Source organism: Saccopteryx leptura, chromosome 6, assembly GCF_036850995.1.
Source record: "Saccopteryx leptura isolate mSacLep1 chromosome 6, mSacLep1_pri_phased_curated, whole genome shotgun sequence".
Taxonomy (NCBI): Eukaryota; Metazoa; Chordata; class Mammalia; order Chiroptera; family Emballonuridae; genus Saccopteryx; species Saccopteryx leptura.
In genome coordinates, this window is record NC_089508.1 from 500,969 (window position 1) to 524,658 (window position 23,690).

The window sequence follows — 23,690 nt, forward strand, 5'->3', positions numbered from 1 at the left end:
TAAATGGTGATCTGTCTTGGAGTCTCAAGACAGCATTTCAAGAAGGACACATAAGAGAGTTTAGACTTTGGTGGTAATAGTTCGTGGGGATGAGACAGAAGGCTGCCCCCAGGATCCCAGTGTCTCATCTCCATTTGTCCTTCCAGAACAAAGTCCCAACTGGTCTTCATCAGACCTAGGAGAAAGTTCAGTGTCCACTAATTATTTTCCATGGTTCAGTCCAGTTCAGTCTACATCTGCCCCATCAGCTAGCCTGGTCTGCTCTCAGCAGTGCTCTCACTGGCGCTGTCCCCAGACACTGCCTGGAGTCTCCACAGCTGCTGTGACCACATGAATGCTTGGAGAGCATCCTAGCGTGAGTCAGCTGACAATGGTGCCACCTCCTCTTCCTCCAATTCTGAGGTGTGAACTTCCTACAGGGGTAGGGTCGGTCTGCAGGGGACTTCCTGCTACAGGGAAGTATGTGTAATAGGATCACCCAGCCCAGCTCTGGTACTCTTGGGAGCTTCGAGGGTCTCTATGATCTCTAAGTAAGTAACATGTAACTCTATATGACTATGATGCCTTCTACATGGCATGTAGGTTTACAAAACTTAGAAGAGGGGAAAACATAAATAAATCTCACTCTTCAACAACTGTGTTTGTGTCATGGGTGCAGTTGACCAACTTTCCAAAGTAAGTCACTCCCAGGCCTAGAGACCATGTGAGGGCACTGCCCGTGTGCCACGTACAGGGAGGCAGATCTGGAGCTCATAGTGATGGAATAATCACTGGGTGTGATTTACTGAATGTTAGAAGTAGTGTGGGATTTCATCCATATGCAGGGATAATTTGATGAGACCTCCCACCAGAGAATAAGGACATAAGAGCCCCCAAACTCCCCCAAAATACCTGGACTTTGAGGAGTGACCACTATGTCAGGGCATCTTGTAGATCCAGGGAAGGGGCTTCCTGGTGGCTTCATAAAGTCCTGTCTTGGGGTCTCCTTGTACAGACATTAAATTTAGTCAGGTCAAATCACTATGTCCAGAAGGGGCAAAAGGATACATTGTCCCTGAGGGAACATTGTGAAGTCAGGACACAGCCTTCAATACCCGACTGGAGATTCTGAGAGGTCAGTGCCCTGTGAGTTCAGTCAGGACCCTCCCCTGCTTGGCTCACACTGGGCAGCAGGGGGTGCTCAGGACCCAGAACGACAAGGTTACTGTCCCAGGAGCAGGTCCAGATGAAGTTAGACAAAGATGACGTCTCAGGGCCTGATTCATTCAATAAAATATATATGTAATCAGAGATTGTTGATTATTTTCATAAACATCATACTTTATCAGGAACGTGTCTGTAAGTTGATGGGACATAGAACCACATTCAAAGGAGGATTCCATGGTTCCCGGATTTCCAAGGAGTAAGGATCTGGGGACAGGGTGGTTTTATTAAGTCAATAGATGCAGCATTTATGAGAAATTCAGATGCAGGAATAAGATACTCAGGTATAAAGCCCAGGACAGGTCCAGGTGGTCTCTGTGTCACTCATAGTGGGTTCACAGTGAGGAGCATGACCTGTGGGGATTCTTCCTCAGTGGGAGGAGCTCCGTCTGCACAGGGCTCAGGGCCCTGGGAGGAGACACATGTTTTCCCAACAAGGATTAAAAGTTGGACCCTCAGAGTCCCACTGAGCTTGTTCACTGTACTCACTGTCTGTTCTCAAATGAGATCAGGGATTCAACTATGAAATACTCTTTCTTATTAATATGCAAATGAGGTGAGGTAGAGTAGTTAAATATGGATGTGTCTGTGTCCTGAGAGCATCCCCCACAGCCACACCCTCCTAACACAAGTCCTGACAGCTCAGCCCCTCACCATGGACTGGAGCTGGAGAGCCTTCCTCCTGGTGGCAGTGGCTGCAGGTAAGGGGCTCTGCAGTCCCTGGGTTGATGGGGGACCAAGGACTAGTCAATGGGGAATTCCACACACTCCTGTCTCCTCTCCACAGGTGTCCACTCCGAGGAGCAGCTGGTGCAGTCTGGGGCTGAGCTGAGGAAGCCTGGGGCCTCAGTGAAGGTCTCCTGCAAGGCTTCTGGATACACCTTCATTGACTACGATATACACTGGGTTCGACAGGCCCCCGGACAAGGGCTCGAGTGGATTGGGGGGATTTACCCTAACTATGGTAGCACAGACTACGCGGAAAAGTTCAAGGGCAGAGTCACAGTAACTGCAGACAAGTACACGAGCACAGCCTTCATGGAGCTGAGCAGCCTGAGAGCCGAGGACACAGCCGTGTATTACTGTGCGAGACACAGCGAGGGGAAGTCAGTGTGAGCCCAGACACAAACCTCCCTGCGGGGACGAAACGGCTGGGCTGCAGGGGGCGCTCAGGACACCAGGGGGCGCTCCGGACCCACGAACCCGAGATCAGCCCCAGGAGCAGGTGCAGAGGGAGGTGGGGAAGGAAGGGGCTTCCTGTGGGAGCAGGGTTTCCTCTCAAAGCTCTCAGCTGTGTCCAGGGGCACTTCTTCCTTCTCTGTGACTCTAATTTCTCATATTCTCTTGCAGACAAAAAACAAGGCTGTAACATTTTCTGTTTGCAGACGACGTGTCAGCAGTTATTATAGACCTCTTCTTCACCATGTTACTGTGCTTTGATGTTTCTTTCTTGACAGATAAACCATCCACAGTGCTCTCACCTTCCTAATGATTGAGGAACACGTCGCTCAAAACAGCAAAATGAAACACCTGTGTGCTGAGCATGGACTCTCTTTCTCCTCTCTGCCCACTTTTCTCCACATCGTACCAACCTCCTGACAGGCACATCTGGCCTCAAAGGTATTATAATTTGTACCCAGGACAACCACCTCCAGGTCTCTCTCCTCCCCACCACACGTTGTCTTATTGATACTCATTCACACAGATGGACGAAGAAACCCATCCCAACACCTCTTCCCAATGTCTCAATACACTTAGTATAATTTTTGTTAACTTCCTTTTGAAATGGACACTTGTGATTACAGTGTTTCATCATATACTTCAGGATAATCACTCATGTACACCTTTAGCTCAATATTTTAAAGTTAATCATTCAGCAAGTCTTGTCATAAAAGAAATTCACACTGGACTCAGCGGTAATAATGTAGACATTCCTGAGGGTCAGTGTGCGGCCATCACAGCACCCTGAGGATCAGGGCCTCACTGCACTGCAGGGGCCTGGGGACAGGTTACTATAGACAAAGCGGCTACTCAGCCAGCATCTTAAGGACAATGCAGGCCTGAAGGAGAAAGAAGGATTGTGTATTCAGTGATCTGGCTCAGACCTCCCTGGCAGCTGGATGCTGATAGGGAAGGTGGGGTCAGGGGGCAAACAAATTGGAGGAACTGCGGTGCCACTCACAACCACAGACCGAAGGAGCGATCTTGCAGTCTCCTTTTTCCAAGGCCCTTTGATGGATCAATATGATCCCAGTCCCATCGCTCCCTCAGGGATGACACCCTCTGCTGGTCTCAGCCCGCCGCCAACCAGTCTCTTAAAACTAATTTCTCTTTTGAAACATACTTGCCTCTTATTTTTGGTTCAGCCCACAGTTTCCACCTTTCAGTTTCCTTCCTGCGCACTGGAAGCAGCGTGTGTGAGAGTGTCTGCATGAGGGTGTGCACATGCCAATCTCCTTGCACATGCAGATATGATAGTGTGTGAAACCTGTGTTGTACAAGCATCTGTATGTTTTCATCTCTGTGCTGAGTCCCCCAGAGTGTACAGATCAAGGGCCTCCCCACAGTAAATGAGAATCAGGCCAAAGGGAAATCCCAGCCCCATAGAAACCCTGTTTCCCTCCCTGTGGGCTGTGTGTCAGCCTGAGGACAAGACCATGTCATAGACACTGTATCGCATTTATTGAAAGGCCTTTCTGTACCAATTTCTTAAATATTATCAAAATGCATTTATTTACCAAACACTTGAACTTCCGTTTCATGTGAATTGCCTTCCTCTTCTACAAAGTTCACTCCACCCCACCTCCTCTCCTGGCTCCAGGGGGCTTAGAAGCCTCAGCTGCCCCATCCTTGTGTCTCATATTCTTATAGCACCCCCACATGTACATCTGAAAGTTTATGTTTGCATTTTCTCATGTTAATTTGTGCCATGTTTATTTGATTATTACCCCAGCCTGAAGAAAATAGAAAGGTGAAGGGAAATTTACTTCTTTTCTCTCACACCAGGCAAATTTTTTGGAAATTATCATTTAAGATAGATTTTGTCTATTATTCTAATTAGCATTGTTTATTAAATGATTCATAACTATCAGTAAAGACTAATATAATTTATTTTATATGTGATTAAAATCCAACACTGTTATTAACATGTAGTTGAAGTTTTCTGTGCATTGGAAGCTCTACCCAGAGGGCTCTGTGTCCTTTTCAAATGTCCTGTGTGTTCTCTGTCACCTCCTCACCTTCCCTCAGCACATGATTATCCAGGACTGTGTTTATGTCTCCTACCAGCCCTAACAGTACCTGCCATCTGAGCAACCCTTTTTTATTTTACTCATGAGGAATATTGTAAACCAAGATATTGGTTCTGAAACCCTTGTTTGTATTGAGGGTTCACTTATGTGGAACTCCCTCAACTGATAGACCCTAACACCAAAGACAAGGTGCAGTGAATACCTTGCTAACACAATGTCTAAGTTGCAATCAGAACCATCTTGTCTCAGAGTCCTGGATATTGTGTATTTAGTCATGTTTCTAGAGAATTAATAGTTGAAAGGTCTACTGAGTTATTACTTGAAAGATTTACATGCAACAGTTCTATGCAAAAAAAAAAAAACCTGTCACTTGAATAACTGTCACAGACATTCAGGGTTATTCAATCAATTTCATACCTGGAGTTAGTTTTCAGGAAGGAAGCACTGGAATAGAGTCAGGTCCCTTGAAGATGATGACAACACACTAATAAACGATGTAAAATTGATAGTCTCCAGCCTTCTTAAAGACTGTAGCATTTGCAGGGAGACTGTGCATTGAGGAACAATGTTAATTAGTGGATCTTTCTGAAATGACATACATTTCAGATCTCAGATATGACTGAGTTCAGAAAATGGGTTTATGAAGATAAGGTGCTCCATGCAGTTTCCTCTCAGTCCTTCTACAGGGTCTCAGAGAGTCCTTGACATTAAACTGTTGTTACTCCGCACTGAAGGATGGTATAACTGAACTTCGTAGGACATACTGAAAACTGAGGACCACACTCACATGGTTTCCCTCACGTGAGGGATGAGGGTATTATGTTCTAAAAAGCCATAGAAGGTCAGTGAACTGCCTGTATTCAGAAAACCAGAACAGGGAATTCAGAGACTCATGCCACAGTCAAGGCCTCCAAACCCCCAGGTGATTCCTACATCACCCACACTCAGTTACCTATTTGTCTGTGTGTGGGACATGGATACTGGAGGATGGCAGTGCTTTATTGTGACTTCGCCTGGTGGGGACTCCAAAATCAGCTGTTCTATCAGATGTGATGTCAGTGCTGAAAAAACTAACATAACCAGATGCCTGGAATGGGGCTACCAACCTAGAAAATGCTGTTTTCTCAATACCTGTTAATGGAGCCATAAATATTAGAGGTTGATGTTCCCATTGATGGCAAGTGCACAGAAGACTGAGTACTCCAGGTGAGTGATGGAATGGAACTTCCTGTGTCCCACTTGATGTTTTCACTACTAGATATACTTTCTAATTCCAAAGGTTCAGGAGGGATGGAGCACAGGGCACTATGACACTCAAGTAATGAAACAATGTGACAAGCCCTCAGGGCTGATGTGAACCACTAGAAGACAGGGACAGAATGCAGGAGGATCAGGGAGCCTGAACTCAGTCCCACTTAACAGTTAACAGCAGAGACACACAAATTTATTATCCAAAACATAATAAAATTTCACAAATTATAAAGTCGCATTTCTTTCCAGTCAAACTGTGTAAAACTATCAGTTGAGTGATTTTTGCACTTGAAGTTCAATCACAAAGATGCAAATAACAAAACAATAAGAAATACTCTCAATATTGTCACTAAGAGGACATTGCAAATGACGCAGAATATCCTCATAGCCCATGTCCTCTCGTCCTCCTCCTCTACAAGTCTCCTCTTAAATGCGAGCTCTCCCAGCCACAAGTCCTGGGAGTGTAGAGAGGAGACTGATTAACTCACAGGGTCATGCAGGCTGCATGGGTCACAGTGACCATTAGGGGTCACCACCACCTCCACAATCCTGTTACTGGATGTCTCAGAGCAGTTACCTGTGCAACTGCACTAGAGAACATGGATAAAACCCCACAGCGATTCTAGTGTAAGTATCCACTCCTCTCTCTAGACACACTTGTGTTCAGTTTCCTCTGGGTTCTGGTACTTGCTAGGTCTGTTCTATCGGTCACCTGTTCCAATGACGGTTCTACACACACAGCTCTATAAAGTGCTCTCACTGGTAAGTTAACTTTCCCACAGCCTCTCCATCAGATCCATGAATCTCTAACTTCTCTGGGCCTCTGATCCCAGTGACAGAAAAGCATCTTCTCAACACTGAGTCTATTCTGTCTCTTCAAAGGTCCCAAGGCTGGAGGTACTTAAGGTCAATGCACCAACATCACCACATACACAAAGTTCACTGTCACTGGATCTGAAGCCTGTGATGTATTTGTTTCCAGCCATGATGAAGGTATCACTCTGCACTTGATTTGGTTCAGGGGAGCAGTAGTGCCAGTTGGGAAGTACAGGCACAGATGGTGAGCTCACTGTTCTCACAGGAGGACACTTGGACAGTCCAAACCTACGTAATATTTGATATTTACTTATTGAAATATTATGACAGGCATTCACCTGCACTGAAGCACTGCACGTTCTGTAGGTCTCCACCCCAGAGCTCCATATATAGTAGGAGGACATGCAAATAGGGCCCCCTCTGCTCATGAAAACCAGCCCAGCCCTAACCCTGCAGCTCTGGGACAGGAGCCCAGCCTGGGATTCCCTGGTCAGGACTAAACACAAACCACTCACCATGGAGTTAAAGTTCTTTTGGGTTTTCCTTGCAGCTATTTTAAGAGGTAATTTATGGAGCACAATGATTATGTGAGTGAATGTGATTGAGACAAAAAGGTGACATGTGACAGTTTCTTGACCACGATGTCTTTGTGTTTGCAGGTGTCCAGTGTGAGGAGCAGCTGTTGGAGTCTGGGGGAGGCTTGGTGCAGCCTGGGGGGTCTCTGAGACTCTCCTGTGCAGCCTCCGGATTCACCTTCAGTTACTACGACATGAACTGGGTCCGCCAGGCTCCCGGGAAGGGACTGGAGTGGGTTTCACGAATTACTGGTAGTGGTAGTAGTACATACTACGCAGACTCCGTGAAGGGCCGATTCACCATCTCCAGAGACAACGGCAAAAACACGCTGTATCTGCAAATGAGCAGCCTGAGAGCCGAGGACACGGCCGTGTATTACTGTGCGAGACACACAGCGAGGGGAAGTCAGTGTGAGCCCAGACACAAACCTCCCTGCGGGGACGGGAGGGCCGGGCAGCAGGGGGCACTCAGGACACCAGGGGGCGCTCCGGACCCACGGAACCCGAGACCAGTCCCAGGAGCAGGTGCAGAGGGAGGTGGGGAAGGAAGGGGCTTCCTGTGGGAGCAGGGTTTCCTCTCAAAGCTCTCAGCTGCATCCAGGGGCCCTTCTTCCTTCTTCTCTGTGGCTCTAGTTTCTCATATTCTCAGTGCAGACAACAAACGAGGCTGTCTCATTGCCTGTTTGTAGATGACATGTCAGCAGTTATCTCCAACCTCTCCTCACCAATTTTCTGTATTTTCTAATTTTCATTCCCAACAAGGAGACCACCGTCAGTGCTCTCGTCTTTCCTGTGGTTGGGAAACATTTCCCTCAAACAGAGACGCCAGCACTGTCTTGACACCTGTGCGCTGAGCTGAGGCTCTTAGTGGTGGGATGGAAATAATTTAACAACTCATCTCTGGCCTAATGTCACTTTCAATAATATTAAATGAGCCTGACCTGTGGTGGTGCAGTGGATAAAGTGTCAACCTGGAAACACTGAGGTTGCCGGTTCAAAACCCTGGCTTGCCTGGTCAAGGCACATATGGGAGTTGATGCTTCCTGCTCCTCCCCCTTCTCTCTCTCTCCCTTTCTCTCTCTCTCCCTCCTAAAATAAATAAATAAAAATTTTAAAAAGAATATTAAATGATATACCATAAGGGAGTTAATTATTTCATGCATTTAACACTTAAATAAGAACCATAAATGACATACACAAAACTAGATTCTTATAAGAAAGAGTTTTAATATATTAATGAAACTATTGAATAATCCCCAATTAAAAAAACCTGTTATTTATGATATTTTTACATTGCTTCTTGATTTGCATCGTCACTTACCATTTTTTTTTACCTGTGGATGTAATGAACATTACTATGGACTCTTAGAATAGTTGTGCAGATGAACGTAAAAAAAAGTAAATATTGCTTGTTTGTTTCCTGCTACACTTTGTGAGTTGTTCGTATATTTTGGATATTAACCTCTTATTGCAGCTTTTTCTTGCCAATGTCATTATCCACTTAGTTGGCTGCGTATCTGTTTTGTTGTCAGTTTGTTTGGCCATGCAGAAGCTTTCAGACCTGCACAGACAGTTCTCCAGGCAGGGCGTACAAATGGCCAAAAGATATATGAAAAGATGCTCATCTCCACTAGCTATGCAAGAATTGCAAATCAAAACTACAATGAGATACCTGTTAGATTGGCTATTATCCACAAGACATGTAATAACAAGTGGTGGAGAGGCTGTGGAGAAAAAGGAACCCTCACTCAGTGCTGGTGGGAATATAAATTACTGCAACATTATCTAAGAAAGTATGGTGGTTCCTCAAAAAATTAAGAGTAGAACTGCCATATGACCCAGCAATCCCTCTACTGGGTATCTACCCCAAGAACTTTTAAACACTGGTACGTTAAAACACATGCACCACTATGTTTATCACAACAGTATTCACAGTGGCCAAGACATGGAAACAGCCCTGGCCGGTTGGCTCAGCGGTAGAGCATCGGCCTAGCGTGCGGAGGACCCGGGTTCGATTCCCGGCCAGGGCACATAGGAGAAGCGCCCATTTGCTTCTCCACCCCTCCGCCGCGCTTTCCTCTCTGTCTCTCTCTTCCCCTCCCGCAGCCAAGGCTCCATTGGAGCAAAGATGGCCCGGGCGCTGGGGTTGGCTCTGTGGCCTCTGCCTCAGGCGCTAGAGTGGCTCTGGTCGCAATATGGCGACGCCCAGGATGGGCAGAGCATCGCCCCCTGGGGGGCAGAGCACCGCCCCTGGTGGGCGTGCCGGGTGGATCCCGGTCGGGCGCATGCGGGAGTCTGTCTGACTGTCTCTCCCTGTTTCCAGCTTCAGAAAAATGAAAAAAAAAAACAAAAACAAAAAACAAACAAACAAACAAACAAAAAAAAAAGACATGGAAACAACCAGGGTGCCCCTCAATAGAGGATTAGATAAAGAAGATGTGGTACATATACACAATGGAATACTATTCAGCCATAAGAAATGATGACATAGTATCATTTATAACAACATGTGTGGACCTTGATAACATTATACTGAGTGAAATAAGTAAATCAGTAAAAGGTAAGAACTGTGTGGTTCCATACATAGGTGGGGCACAATTGAGATTCATGGACATAAATAAGAGAGAAGTGGTTATCACAGGGAGGGGAAGGTAGGAGAGGGAGGGGTGGGGGAGGGGGAGGGGCATAAATAGTTACAATAGGTGTGATGATGATTTGATTTTGGGTGATGGGAATACAGCATAATCAACTGTCCAAATGATGTGAAGATGTTTTCTCTAAATCTATATACTCTGACCAATGTCACCCTCTTAAATTTAATGGTCTAAATAAAAGCAAAATAGTTGAACTTTGAGAATATTATACTGAGTGAAATAAATAAATCATAGAAAGCAAAGAATTGTATTATTTCACACATGAGTGGCATATAAAACTGAGACTCATGGACTTGGATAAAACTGCAGTGGTTCCCAGGGAAGGGGGACATGTGACAGAGGAAGGAGGGGTGAATGCTGTGAAGAGGAACAAGTGTAAGGTGACAGAACATGATTTGACTTTGGGTGATGGGTATACAATGTAATTCACTGTTCAAATGCTCAGAGATGTTTCCTGAAACCTATGTACACTTATCGACATATCACCTGGTTAAATTTACCTTTCTAAGTAAAAATATAAAAATAACAATTCACCAATTCATTTAATAAACAGTAAGTTATAAAATTAAAAAGAGTAAGGAATGTAAATATGTGATTTCCATATTGGGGAACTGCCCAGACACTCAGCTTAGAGAGAACCCTGATTACAAGTGTCATTTTAACAGCTGGCTCACCAAACTCAACAAAAAATTAAGAATTGTTTCTGCTGAGCTGGTGCCAACTGACTGAATTCTATCAGTGTCTCTGTGCCCTCTGTGTCCAACTGTCCCCACATGGGCCCTGCCCTATCACAGGAACACCTGGTGCCACAGTGATTAGGACCCTCCACCAGGACCTCCACCCCACAAATCTCTGTCCTCATCACATGCTGTCTTCTTGACCCTCATTCACTTAGGTGAAGGTAGAAACCCACCCGAATAACTTGTTTCAACAATCACAGTATTTTTATTACAATTTTTGTTAGCTTCCCTTTTAAAAGGACACTTGTGAATACAGTGATGTCCCGACCACATAATTGAGTATAGTCTCCCATGTCAACAACTTCAACTCCACCATCCCTAACATAATCTCCTCTGCAAATTCTGTCATATTGGAGAACACACACAGGTCCCAACAGAAATGATCTAGACATTCCTGAGGGTCAGTGTCCAGCCATCACAAGACCCTCAGGATCAGGGCCTCACTGCCCCTCAGAAACCTGGAGGCAGACTACATTCCTGTGAACTGCAAACTGTGTGAGTGTGAGTGTGTGCAAATATGTGTGCATATGCCCATTTGTTTGCACATAAGATTGTGACTGTTTGTGTAATGTGTGTTTTGTGTGCACATGTGTGTTCTCATCTCTGTGCTGGTTCCACCACAGCTCACAGAACAAGGGCCTTCCCACAGGAAATGAGAACCAGGCTCCAGGGAAAGACCAGCCCCACAGACACCATGTTTCCCTCCCTGTGAGCTGAGTGTCAGCCTGAGGACAAGGGCGTGTCATGGACACAACATCCCATTTGTTCAAGTCCCCTCATGCCCACTTGTTAAAGATTTCCCAGTAGACATTTATTTACCAAACACCTGAACTTCCATCCCCATGTGAGTTGTCTCCCTGCCCTACAGAGTCCACACCACAACCCACCTCCTCTTCTGGCTGCAGGTGGCTGAGAAGCCTCAGCTGCCCTATCCGTGGGTCTCATAGTCTTATGGCACGCTGGCATGTACATCGGAAGTCAATTGTTACATTTTCTCATGTTAATTTTTGTTCTATTTAATTATTAGCACAGCAAGAATGATTTCGAAGTGAAAGGAAATTTAACCTTCTGCTGTTATTGGAAATCATCCCTTAAGAGAAATTTGTGTATTGAATTAATCTGTATTATTTACTAAATGATTTTTTTTTTTGCTAAAGGATCACACACTGCATTTAATATTTAATATTTTTATTTTTTATTTTAGAGAGAGAGGGAGAAAGAGAGTAAAAGAACAACATAGAGCTCTTCTTCAATGTGCGCTGACCTGGGATCAAACCAGCCATCTCTATGCTTCAGGGAGGTGCTCTAACCTACTGAGCTTCCCAGTCTGAGACACACATTTATTTTATATGGGATTTAAATCCAACACTGTTATTAACCTTTTTTCAAACTGTTGAAAGTTTTCTGTGCATGGGAAGCTCTACCCTGAGGGCTCAGAGTCCCTTTAATATGTCCTGTGTGTTCTCTGTCACCTCCTCACCTTCCCTCAGTAAAAGATGCTCCAGGACCATTTAAATGTTTCCTCCACAGACCTAATAGTGTCTGCTCTCTGAAGACTCTTGTTTTATTTCACTTATGAATAATATTGTAAACCAAGATCTTGAAGCTGAGACCCTTGTTGGCTGGGGTGTCACTGCCGGGGAATCTCCCAAATGACAAACCATGACACCAAAGACATGGTGGGCATGGTTTCCTTGGTGACAGTGAGTCCAAAGAGCAATCAGAACCATCTAGTCATAGAAACCTGGACATGCAGTGTTCTGTCATAAAGTTTCTAGAAAATTAATAGTTGTAAGGTTAACTAAATATTTACTTGACAGGTCTATATGGAAGAGTTCTAGGCCAAAAAAAAATGTCACTTGAATAACTATCGTGAAGATTCAAGGTCCTTCAATCAATTTCATATGTTGAGCTAGTTTGCAGGACAGAAGCATCATAATAAAAAGGAGATCAGCTCTCTCAGTGATGATGATACTATACCATTAATCCATGTGGTATTGCTCATCCTCAGCCTTCCTCAGAGGACTGTGACCATTCCAGATACACAGTGCATTGAGAAACAGGCAAAAATCCTGTTTTCAAGGATTAATGTTAATTGTGTCTAAACTGATGTTAATTTCAGATCTCAGATGTTACTGTGCTCAAAATACAGGGCTTCTGAAGGTCAGGTGCTCCAGTCAGTTTCCCTAAGTCCTTCTCACAGGGTCACAGAGAGTCCTTGATCCCATCCTGTGGTTACTCCCCACATAGGATGCTGTAACTCACTTGTTCCACTGTTGGTTCTGCACACACAGCTCTACAAAGTGCTCTCACTGGGAAGCTGACGTTCCTGGATGTCAACTCCAGTCCATCTCTCCATGTCTCACACTCACAACCTCTCTGTAACCTTAGCCCTCCCTGGCCTTCCATCCTCGTGAAGTCACCTCTCTCTACCAGGCTCAGTGCCCACTCTGTTCCTACCTGTGCTTTCCATACATTAGACAATTAAGAGGAACAATTTTCTGTTAAGATTTTTTTAAGAACTCCAAAAAAAAGAACCATAAATTAAATAGATGTAGTATACTTTGTTAAAATTAAAAATATCTCCTGAAGAATTATTCCACTATGGCAAAGTTACACAGGAAGAAAGTATTTCCAAGTCATATGTTTGAGGGACAATGTGTACATTATACATTAATAACATTGTGATTTATGTTGGAGAGCCCCGCCCCCTTGAACCACAGCGACCAAGCCCAGGGATAGGGCAGAAGGAGGCTGGGAGTGAATAAACATGTTCCCATGACAGGAAGTAGTTGAAGTTTCTTTTTATGTGTGAAAGAATGTGGTAGAAACCATCTTAAATAACTTCTCTCTGAACCCAACATCACCAATAATACCAGACTGAAAAACCAGGACTGTGAATCTCCTGCAATAATCAGTTCAACATATGAAAGAGTTTGAGTTTTACAGAGACATAATTATTATTTTCATTTCTGTTCTTTTATCTTTTTAAAAATGTAACTATTTTTGATGTGATTAGTTTGAATCTCTGCACACTCCATGGGCTTGCATAAGGGAAAAGTTTGTCCAAGGATCAGTAGACACAATCAAAAAACTTCTAACATGAAGAGTCAAGAATGTCCCACCACCCTGTGTTTGGAATTAGCTCAAAAGAATGTCATAAAATAAGAAATCAAATATTGAGAATGGAAATGCTTTCTTTTTAAAAATTTTTGACAAAGTTAGACAGTATTTGTAAATGGTTATAAAAATTTGGTGATTGTAGGTATTGGAAAGTTCAGGTTTTAAAACTGTCTGAAGAAAAGATAATCCCGTTCAAATCTCTTTGAAAAATGCATGAGAATTTAAATATGTAACCTGTTCTAAGCGCTGGCCATTTGGCTCAGTGTTTGAGCATCGGTCCAGCATGTGGAAATCCAAAGTTCGATTGCTGCTCAGGACACACAGAAGAAGCACCCATCTGCTTCTCGCTCTCCTTTCTCTCCGTCTCTCTCTTCCCCTCTCACAGCCAAGGCTCCATTGGATCAAAGTTGGCCCTGGCACTGAGGATGGCTCTATGGCCTCCATCTCAGGCGCTAGATTGGCTCTGGTTGCAACAGAGCAACGGACTAGATGGGCAAAGCATCGCCCCCTGGTGGACTTACCGGGTAGAACCTAGTTGGGTGCATGTGGGAGTCTGTTTTCCTCCCTCATTCTTCGAAAAATACAGAAAAAGTAAAATAAAATAAATGTAACTTATTCTAATTGTCCACCATTTTTTCTATGCTTAGAGAGATGAGATCACCTTCTGAACTAATTACAATGTGTTTCATAAACCAGGTGTTCCCCTGTCCTTGACATACATGGTGAGTGAGTTCAAGGAAATGAAGAACCCACAATTCCCCAGAATGACCAGGGGAATGCAAGTCAATTCCTCTCCACTTATAAGATGTTTACTGTCCCACATGCAAATTTCCCATCAACCTGCAGGATAAATCCTCTCTGGGCTGTGGGGCTCACAGATCTCTACTCACACAGGGCTGAGGTCTCTGGGGAAGCATAGCTGTGGTCTAGAAGAAGATGAGACTGCTGGGTCTTCTCCTGTGCCTGGTGACAGCCCCCCAGGGTGAGTGTCTCAGATGTCAGACACGGACCCATGGGATGGTTGTGACTTCCTCTGACTGACTGGAACTGATGCTCCTTGTCCCCAGGTGTCCTGTCCAAGGTGCAGCTGCAGGAGTCAGGCTCAGGACTGGTGACGCCCTCGCAGACCCTGTCCCTCACCTGCCCTGTCTCCCGGGGCTCAGTCACAAGCAGTTACTACTAGCACTGGATCCGCCAGCACCCTGGAAAAGGGTTGGAGTGGATGTGGTTCTGGACAGTTTACACAAAGTACAACCTAGGTTTCCAGGGCCGCATCTCCATCAGGGCTGATACATCCAGGAACTAGTTCTCCTTAGAACTGAGCTCTGTGACCACCGAGGACACGGCCGTGTATTATTGTGCAGGAGGCACAGCGAGGGGGAGTCAGTTGAACCCAGACACAGACCTCCCTGGAGGGACCCCCGGGCCAGGCTGCAGGAGGCACTCAGGACACCAGGGGGCGCTCCGGACCCACGGAGCCCGAGACCAGCCCCAGGAGCAGGTGCAGAGGGAGGTGGGGAAGGAAGGGGCTTCCTGTGGGAGCAGGGTTTCCTCTGCATCCAGGGACACTTCTTCCTTCTTCTCTGTGGCTCTAGTTTCTCATAATCTCAGTGCAGACAATGAAAAAAGAGATAATGTCTGTTGGCAGATGACAGATCAGCAAAGACTGGGTACATCTTTCTTCATCATCAAGTCTCTATATATCCTGTTATTCGTTCCTCCCAAAGTGAATCACGGTTTTCTTGGAAATTTACATAGCATGTATCCCTGCAACACCACTAAGTATTTCATCCAGAAGAGTAAGTCCTTATTGTCCTACACAGATAGGACCAAATATTTATAAAATATTATTTGCGATAGAAGCTACAGCCAAAAGTCCTTCTCTTTTGCAAATAAGCAAAATGAGAATATTTTATGAATGGTATGCTATAAAGAAAACAACAGCAACAATCAATTGATAAGGTAACAACACAAGTGAATATCAATTATTACCTAGTGAATGAAGCAGCCTCAGAGATGACAAAGTGGATGTCCTGGGTGCTCATGCAGCCACCAGAGGACCACAGTGCTGTGGGTGGGCTTCCTTTTCTTCTTCACCCATTCCCAGGTCGAAAGACACACACCTTGCAAAATCCACAGTTCCTGAACTTTCAGCAGGACCCTGAGGGATGGACGGCTCCACACACTAAAGTAAACGCACCCAGGATCCAGGGATGGACCGTGTCCTCAGTCAGGGTCTGACATCTCTCCTGACAGCACCTGTCTCCTCCAGGTGCCTCCATCTTTGGTTCTCTCCTGTGAGCGCGCAGGACCCCGGGCAGCCGGCACTCCACTGCTCCACGTCCCTGCAATCGCCTTTCCTCACGTCCAGGTCCAGCTGCTCACCCCCTACTGGAAATGACGTCATCTCCATGGACTGGGTCTGGACATCTATTTGATGGCTTATACACCTGATGGTCTGACAAAACCATGAGGCTGGTGCTGTAGCTGCTGCTGGACAGAATGACGACCCGTCATCTCTCATGAGGAGCTGAGGCTCAGTGGATGGTGAACAGCAGCTCCCCATCTCGATGTCCTGCCTGCCCTGGGGGTGAACCCCTGCCATATATGTACGGGCGGTGCCGTCAGGGACCCAGGATCCCCAGGAGAGCTGTGCCCTGGACGCGGCCTCCATCCAGGAGTGGGGCTGAGGAGGGGAGAGAAGAAGTCCTGGTTTTTGGAAACTCCATGAATCTCAGTCACACAGGTATTAGCCTGAGATTGAAGTTGGGACATTGTTGTCCCCCCTCTGGTAAGAGAGCCCTGTGAGCTGGACCTGGGTCCAGGAAGCCCGTGTCCTGGCTGCACCCACCTGCAGAATTTCTTCTTATCTCCACAGGATACAGTTGTGATGGTTTAGGCAGAGGTAGTCAACCTTTTTATACCTACCACCCTCTATATCTCTGTTAGTAGTAAAATTTTCTAACCACCCACTGGTTCCACAGTAATAATGATTTATACAGAAGGGAAGTAACTTGACTTTATAAAATTTATAAAGCAGAGTTACAGCAAGTTAAAGCATATAATAATAACTATTTAACAAGTACTTTATGTCGGATTTTCACTAAGTTTGGCAGAATAAATCTTTATAAAACAACTACTACAGTTAAATCTATCTTTTTATGTATCCTTTCGTTGCTCTGTTACCACCCATCATACAAGCTGGAATGCCCACTGGTGGGTGGTAGGGACCCGGTTGACTACCACTGGGTTAAAGGTTTCAGTTCTCAGGGAGAATTGCTCCTCTTTGGTGAGAGTGGGGGTGTTCCTGAATCTGGGGCTGTGACTGCTGCCTTATTTGGTGTGGTCCAGCAGGGGGCACTCAGGACACATCAGGGGACACGCGCGCATGCGCACGCAGACACACACACACACACACACACACACACACACACACACACACGTGTTTCATCCCTAGAACTGGTGCCAATGGAGTTTTAGGGCTTTTATCCTGTTGTGATATGAAGCTTCCTTTCCACATTGAGTCCCCAAGAGAACCTTTGCCTTTTTTTTATTATTCTCTGCTTACCAGTGACATCTCCGAATGCTATGAAGGAAAACCAGAGTCAGGGTGGCTATATAACTGGCATCTACTTCAGCTGTCCTGGGGGCTGGACTCCCCAATACAGACACCAGCAGACTCGGTGTCTGAGGACCCACTTCCCGGTTCAGAGGTAGCCTTCATAGCCCTGTGTCCTTGTGGGGAATGGTGACAGAGCTCTCAGGGACCTTCCCTTGATGGCACCAGTCCTGTTAAAAATTCTTCACCTTCATGACATAATCACCACCAAGACCCCACCGCCTTAGGGGAGGGGCTAAAACGTTACTTGAATTGGGAGGGTGAACCTGTTGTTTATTCACCTGCCAAAATAACAAATATCAATGCAAGTTCAGGGCACATCTGAAAGCTACTGCAAAATTAACTCCTTAATAATCATTGACCTGGATGGAAAGTGTAAGAATCTCTAAACCTTCAGAAAAAACTCCGTGTTCATTCTGTGTGACAGGGGTCTTGCTGGTGTGTTTTTAGATAAAACATGAAGAATAAGACCCATGAAGACACTTTGACAAGTGAGACTGTGGTAAAAACAACTTTTCCCACCAAAGATTTTGTTTATCAAAAGGAAAGACAGGTAGACCCAGCATAGCATGTTTTCAAGTTATACATCTGGTAACATGGCGTTTCCAGAATAAGAAAGAACTTTACAGATTCCATGGGTTCTGAGGGTCATCTAAACTCAGGGTGCAGTGCTGAGTCAAGGGGAGTGAGCAGTCAGAGCAGGTTGCTACCAAGGTGATGGTGTCCTTGCCTGAGAGCAAATCTATGCTCAAGATCCTATTACATTACTCGGACCTCCTACATCCCCGAGAACAGCACACCCTGAGAAAACATTCCTCAATTAACTGAGTAAGTTTAATATTGGAAGATGCTGGTTTCTACACATTCATAATCATTGCTTCAGTTTTTAAATTTTATCATAAAAATTTACTTGGTGAAATTACTTTGGGTTTTTGCAAGATGCCTTGGGATGGGGAAGGTGTGTTGGCACCAAGAGCCGTAGACACTGTCACAGAAATTCCACATCAGGAACCGGAAGTTTCCCAGCTGGCCTGTGCCCTGGGTCGGGGTTATTCAGATCAAGGCAGAGTCAGTACAGCTTATATTAAAAAACAAGGTCTTTCACGTGGAAACAATCAAACTGTCTTTGAATAGAGGATTGGATAAAGAAGTTGTGGTAAATCTAGACAATAGAACATGACTCAGCCATAAAAAATGGTGATGTATTATTGTTTACAACAGTATGGTTGAACCATGAGAATATTATGCTAAGGGAAATAAGTAAATTGGAAAAAAGCTAAGAAGTAAAGAACTATGATACTATACATAATGAAATATAAAACTGAGACTGATGGACATAGAGGGAAGTGAAGTGATGACCAGAAGGAGGGGTGGCATGGGCAGAGTAAAGAGGGAAAATGCTCTGTGGTGGAAAGTGACTTGTATTTGGGTGATGGGCACACAATGCAGTGAACAGTTCAAATGCTATTGAGATGTTTCCATGAAACCTATGTATTCTTATGGAACAATGTTACTCCATTAAATTTAATTGGAAATAAAATTTAAAAACAAATCACGTGTCCCCTCTTTAATACTTTAAAGAGTAATTTAATGCATTAGCTTTCCAAGTACGACCACAGCCCCAAACAAGGGAAGCTCTGCTGCTGGGTCAGAGGTCAGGGGTCAAAGTTCAGTGATCTGATGCAGTCCACTCGAAACTAGTCTAGTGTCACTCAAGTTTTCCTGGAGAAATCAGATATATAGAACAGTGAAACCACTGGGCTTGGACTTGCACATGTGTGGACCAGACAGTTCTCAGTATTCCCTTCAGGAAGACACCACGAGTCCTAACCTAAGTCCATGGTTTAGACACCCTGTCCTCCAGGACGCTCTCCACGTCCTTACACCATGCTCCTCACAGTGATGACTTTCTACTTGAAAGATTTTCTGTGCAGGTTGTGATATTTATTAGTCTGCTGTTTCCATTGTTATTCAACGTTGCAGTTGCAACAGGGACAGTGAGGGGTTGGTCTGACATGAGCAGAGTCTATTCATTTTTTTTATTTCATTCAACATGAGAAAGAAAGATTACATCATTCAAACTGCTCTTGATGGCCAGGAGATCAAGGGATATGGTGCCTCTGTGGTCTCTGTCTGGGACTTCCCAATAAACAAGCCACACAGAGAAACCTTGTCCCCTTAGTGTAACAAAGTGTTAGAGTGCTCAGAGTATGCATGGAGGGGATAATGACAGATTCCACCTTGGACCACAGTGTCAGATGCATCAATGACAATTAATCCTAATGTACTGACTCTCACATTGTGATGTCTATTGACATCAGGGATGGATATTGTCTCAGGTCCCTGGTAACAGGGTGAACAGAACACAGACTATGTGGATCCATGATAGTGGCCTTGGGCTCAACCCAGAACTTAGCAGCAGCGGGATGTGGCAGTCCTGGGTGAATCTTAGTCATTTTTGTGAATCAAGGACCACATTACAGGGGATGCACAACTTTCTCCATTGTATTGACACTGAGTTCACTGAGGGATACAGGCCTGAAGTGTAAGTAAGAAGAGAACACAGACATTCATTCATGCTCTCACAGCATTAAAAGCTTTCTGAGTCCTCAATGGGCTCGTTCCACTCTGTCCTGGAGTTGGTTCAGGAGAGCACTGAAGATTATTGGGGAGGATCACTGGCCCAGATGGTGAGTTTACTGTTATTATATGTGGAAATGTGGACAGTCCCACACCTACATACAATTCTGTATTTACTTATTGAAATATTATGACAGACATTCACCTGCACTGTCAATGTCCTCTCTGTAGGTCTCCACCCCAGAGCTCCATATATAGTAGGAGGACATGCAAATAGGGCCCCCTCAGCTCATGAAAACCAGCCCACCCAAGACCCTGCAGCTCTGGGACAGGAGCCCAAAACGGGATTCCCAGGTGTGCCCATTCCCTGGTCAGGACTGAACACAGAGCACTCACCATGGAGTTTGGATTCACCTGTGTTTTCTTTCTTGTTATGTTTATAGGTAATTTATGAAAAAAGACACTGAGTATTTCAATGCATATTACTGAGAGAATCAGTGGATTTTTGACATTTTCCTCACCAGGATGTTCTTGTATTTTCAGGTGTCCAGTGTGAGGTGCAGCTGGTGGAGTCTGGGGGAGGCTTGGTGCAGCCTGGGGGGTCTCTGAGACTCTCCTGTGCAGCCTCCGGTTTCACCTTCAGTGGTACCGACATGAGCTGGATCCGCCAGGCTCCCGGGAAGGGACTGGAGTGGGTCTCATCCATTAGTTATGGTGGTAGTACATACTACGCAGACTCCGTGAAGGGCCGATTCACTATCTCCAGAGACAACGCTAAGAACACGCTGTATCTGCAAATGAACAACCTGAGAGCCGAGGACACGGCCGTGTATTACTGTACGACAGGCACAGCGAGTGGAAGTCATTGTGAGCTCAGACACAAACCTCCCTGTGGGGACGAGAGGGCCGGGCTGCAGGGGGCGCTCAGGACACCAGGGGGCGCTCCGGACCCACGGAGCCCGAGACCAGCCCCAGGAGCAGGTGCAGAGGGAGGTGGGGAAGGAAGGGGCTTCCTGTGGGAGCAGGGTTTCCTCTCAAAGCACTCAGCTGCATCCAGGGGTACTTCTTCCTTCTTCTCCGTGGCTGTAATTTCTTATAATGTTAATGCTGACAATAAACGAGGCTGTAACATTTCCCATTTGCAGAGGACATGTCAGCAGTTGTTATAGACCTCACCTTTACCAAGATCCTGTATTTTCTATGTTTCTTCCTTGATAAATAAACCTTCCAAACTGCTCTCACCTTCCTTGTGGTTGGGAAACATTCTCTTCAGAGAGGCCAACACTGTCCAAACACCTGTGCATTGAGCACGGGCTCTCTGTCCCCTCCATACCCAGCTGTGCCCACATGGACTGTCCTCCTGACAGGCACACCTGACCCCGCAGATATTAGGATCCTCTCCCAGGACGTCCACCTCCAGGTCTCTCTCCTTCCCATCTCACGCTGTCTTATTGATACTCATTCACTCAGAGGGAAGTGGAAACCCATCCCAACACGTCTTTTCAATGATCACAATGCTCTTAGTGTGATTTTTATTAACTTCCTTTGAAAAGGACAGTTGTGATTCCAGTGATGTCCCCACCTGATTATTCAGGATAATCTATCATGTCCAGGTGGCTTAGAAGCCTCAGCCGCCCCACCCATGGGACTCACATCCTTATGGCACCCCTGCAGATATATATGCAATTATTTTTTACATTTTTTCATGTTATTCGATTATAAGTCCAGACAGGAAGACTTAGAAAAATAGAAAAAATTTATATTTTGCTCTCAAACCAAACTAAGTTTTGGTACATTATGCTTTAAGATAGATTTGTTTAGTAAACTCTTTGCATTATTTATTGAATAATTCATTGATATAGGAAAGGACTCACACATTTATTTTGCATATGGTTAAAGTCCAACACTGTTATCAATTTTGAAGTTAGAATTGTTGGAAGATTTCTGTGCATTGGCAGCTCTACCCTGAGGGCTCTGGATCCTTCACAAATGTCCTGTGTGTTCTCTGTCACCTCCCCACCTTCCCTAAGTAAGAGATGCTCCAGGACCACCTTTGTGTTTTCTAAGGAGCTTTAAATGTAACTTCTCACTAAGGAGTCCTGTGTCATTTAATTTGAAAACAACATAATAAACATAAATCTTGATACTTGGACCCCTGTTCCTATTTGAATGTCATTCTAGTGGGACCTCTCAAATGACAGCTCTTAATGCCAAACAAGGTGGGCACAGTTACTTTGATGACAGTCCAAGTATCAATAACAGACAACAGGACATTAAGTCTTAGATTGTGACTATTCTAGAAAATCAATAGCTGTAAACTCGACTACAATCCTAATTCACAAGACTATTTGAATAGGTTCTACACCAAAAGAAGAGACTCACTTGAATAATTATCACATACTCATGGTTCCTCAATATCATACTTGAGTCAGTTTACAGAACAGAAGCCTTGGAATGAAGGAGAGGTCAGGTCCCTTGATGGCGATGACACCACACTTCTAAAGCTGTGTTATTGATTTCTGCACCCTTCCTCAGATGACTGTGACCTTTCTAAGAAGACTGTACATTAACAAACAGGAAATAATCAGGCTAACTGAGTTTATTAGTGGTACCTTCTGATCTGACATTGATTACAGATCTCAGATGTCACTGTGGTCAAATCTGGAGCTTATGAAGATCAGGTGCTCCATGCAGTTTTCCCTTAGTCCTTCTCACAGGGTCACAGAGAGTACTTGGACACGTTCACTGGTTAATCCCCACTTATCAATGGTGTAAATTATTTACATAGGACATACTGCAACATAAGTACCAGTCCTACAAGGATTCCCTACCTTAGGTGTGAGGGTTTATGTTAGAAAATAGGAAAGTGAAAGCCACTAAACTTCCTGTGCTCAGGAAACCAAACCAGAAATTCTGAGACTCATGCTACAGTCTAGGGCTCCAAACTCATAGGGATTCCTACCTCATCCACATTCAGTCACCTATGTGTCTGTGTGTAGAACATGGATACTGGAGAATGGCTGTGAATCAATGTAACTTAACCTGGTGATGACTCCAAAATCAGCTGTCATGTCAGATGGAATTTCAGTGCTGATCACACTAACAAAACCTACTGCCTAGGATGGGGCTACTGACCATGGAAATGTTATTTTCTTAATACCTGTGACTAGAGCCATAAATTTTAGAGGGCTGATGGTCCAACTGATGACAGGTGTACATAAGAGACCGTGAGTTTCAAGGTGAGTGATGGAATGGAACCTGGAATTTCCTGGGGTCTCACCAGATGCTTTCACCACATGATATTACCTATAGTCCCAAAGGTTCAGGAGGGATGAAAAATGGGGCACTGTCACACTCAGGTGATGAAGAATCTTCTGATATAATTGAAATATGTCTCAAAAACTAGGTGATCCCTTGTTTTTCACATACATGGTGAGAGAGTTCAAGGAAAAAGAAGTCCTCACAGAGATGCCAGAATGACCAGAAGAATGGACCTCAGTCCCGCTCCACTTATAAGGAGAAGGCAGCCCCACATGCAGATTTCTCCTCAGGCTACAGGGTAAATCCTCTCTAGCTGTGGGCTCACAGCTCTCTCCTCACACAGGGCTGAGGTCTCTGGAGAAGCAGAGCTGTGGTCTAGAAGAAGATGAGACTGCTGGGTCTTCTCCTTTATTTGGTGACAGCCCCCCAGGGTGAGTGTCTCAGATGTCAGAGACGGGTCTATGGGATGTTCTGACTGCATGTGACTGACTGGAACTGATGCTACTTGTCCCCAGGTGTCCTGTCTCAGGTGCAGCTGCAGGAGTCGGGCCCTGGACTGATGGTGCCCTCGTGACCCTGTCCTTCACCTACACTGTCTCTGGATTCCCTTGAGTGAA

The 23,690-nt window shown here is 45.1% G+C and overlaps 2 gene segments (V, D, J or C); both read left to right on the forward strand.

Moving 5' to 3' along the window:
* LOC136375776 (immunoglobulin heavy variable 3-23-like) overlaps positions 1–11,403 on the forward strand; it is a 134,759-nt gene extending 123,356 nt beyond the window's left edge. The window contains 2 exon segments of the V gene segment in view: positions 7,181–7,501; positions 11,396–11,403. Coding sequence covers positions 7,181–7,501; positions 11,396–11,403 — 329 coding nt within the window.
* LOC136375787 (immunoglobulin heavy variable 1-69-like) lies at positions 1,821–2,319 on the forward strand. The segment is given in 2 exon segments: positions 1,821–1,904; positions 1,991–2,319. Coding segments are annotated over 2 exon segments (375 nt in total).
* Positions 11,404–23,690: the final 12,287 nt, after the last annotated feature.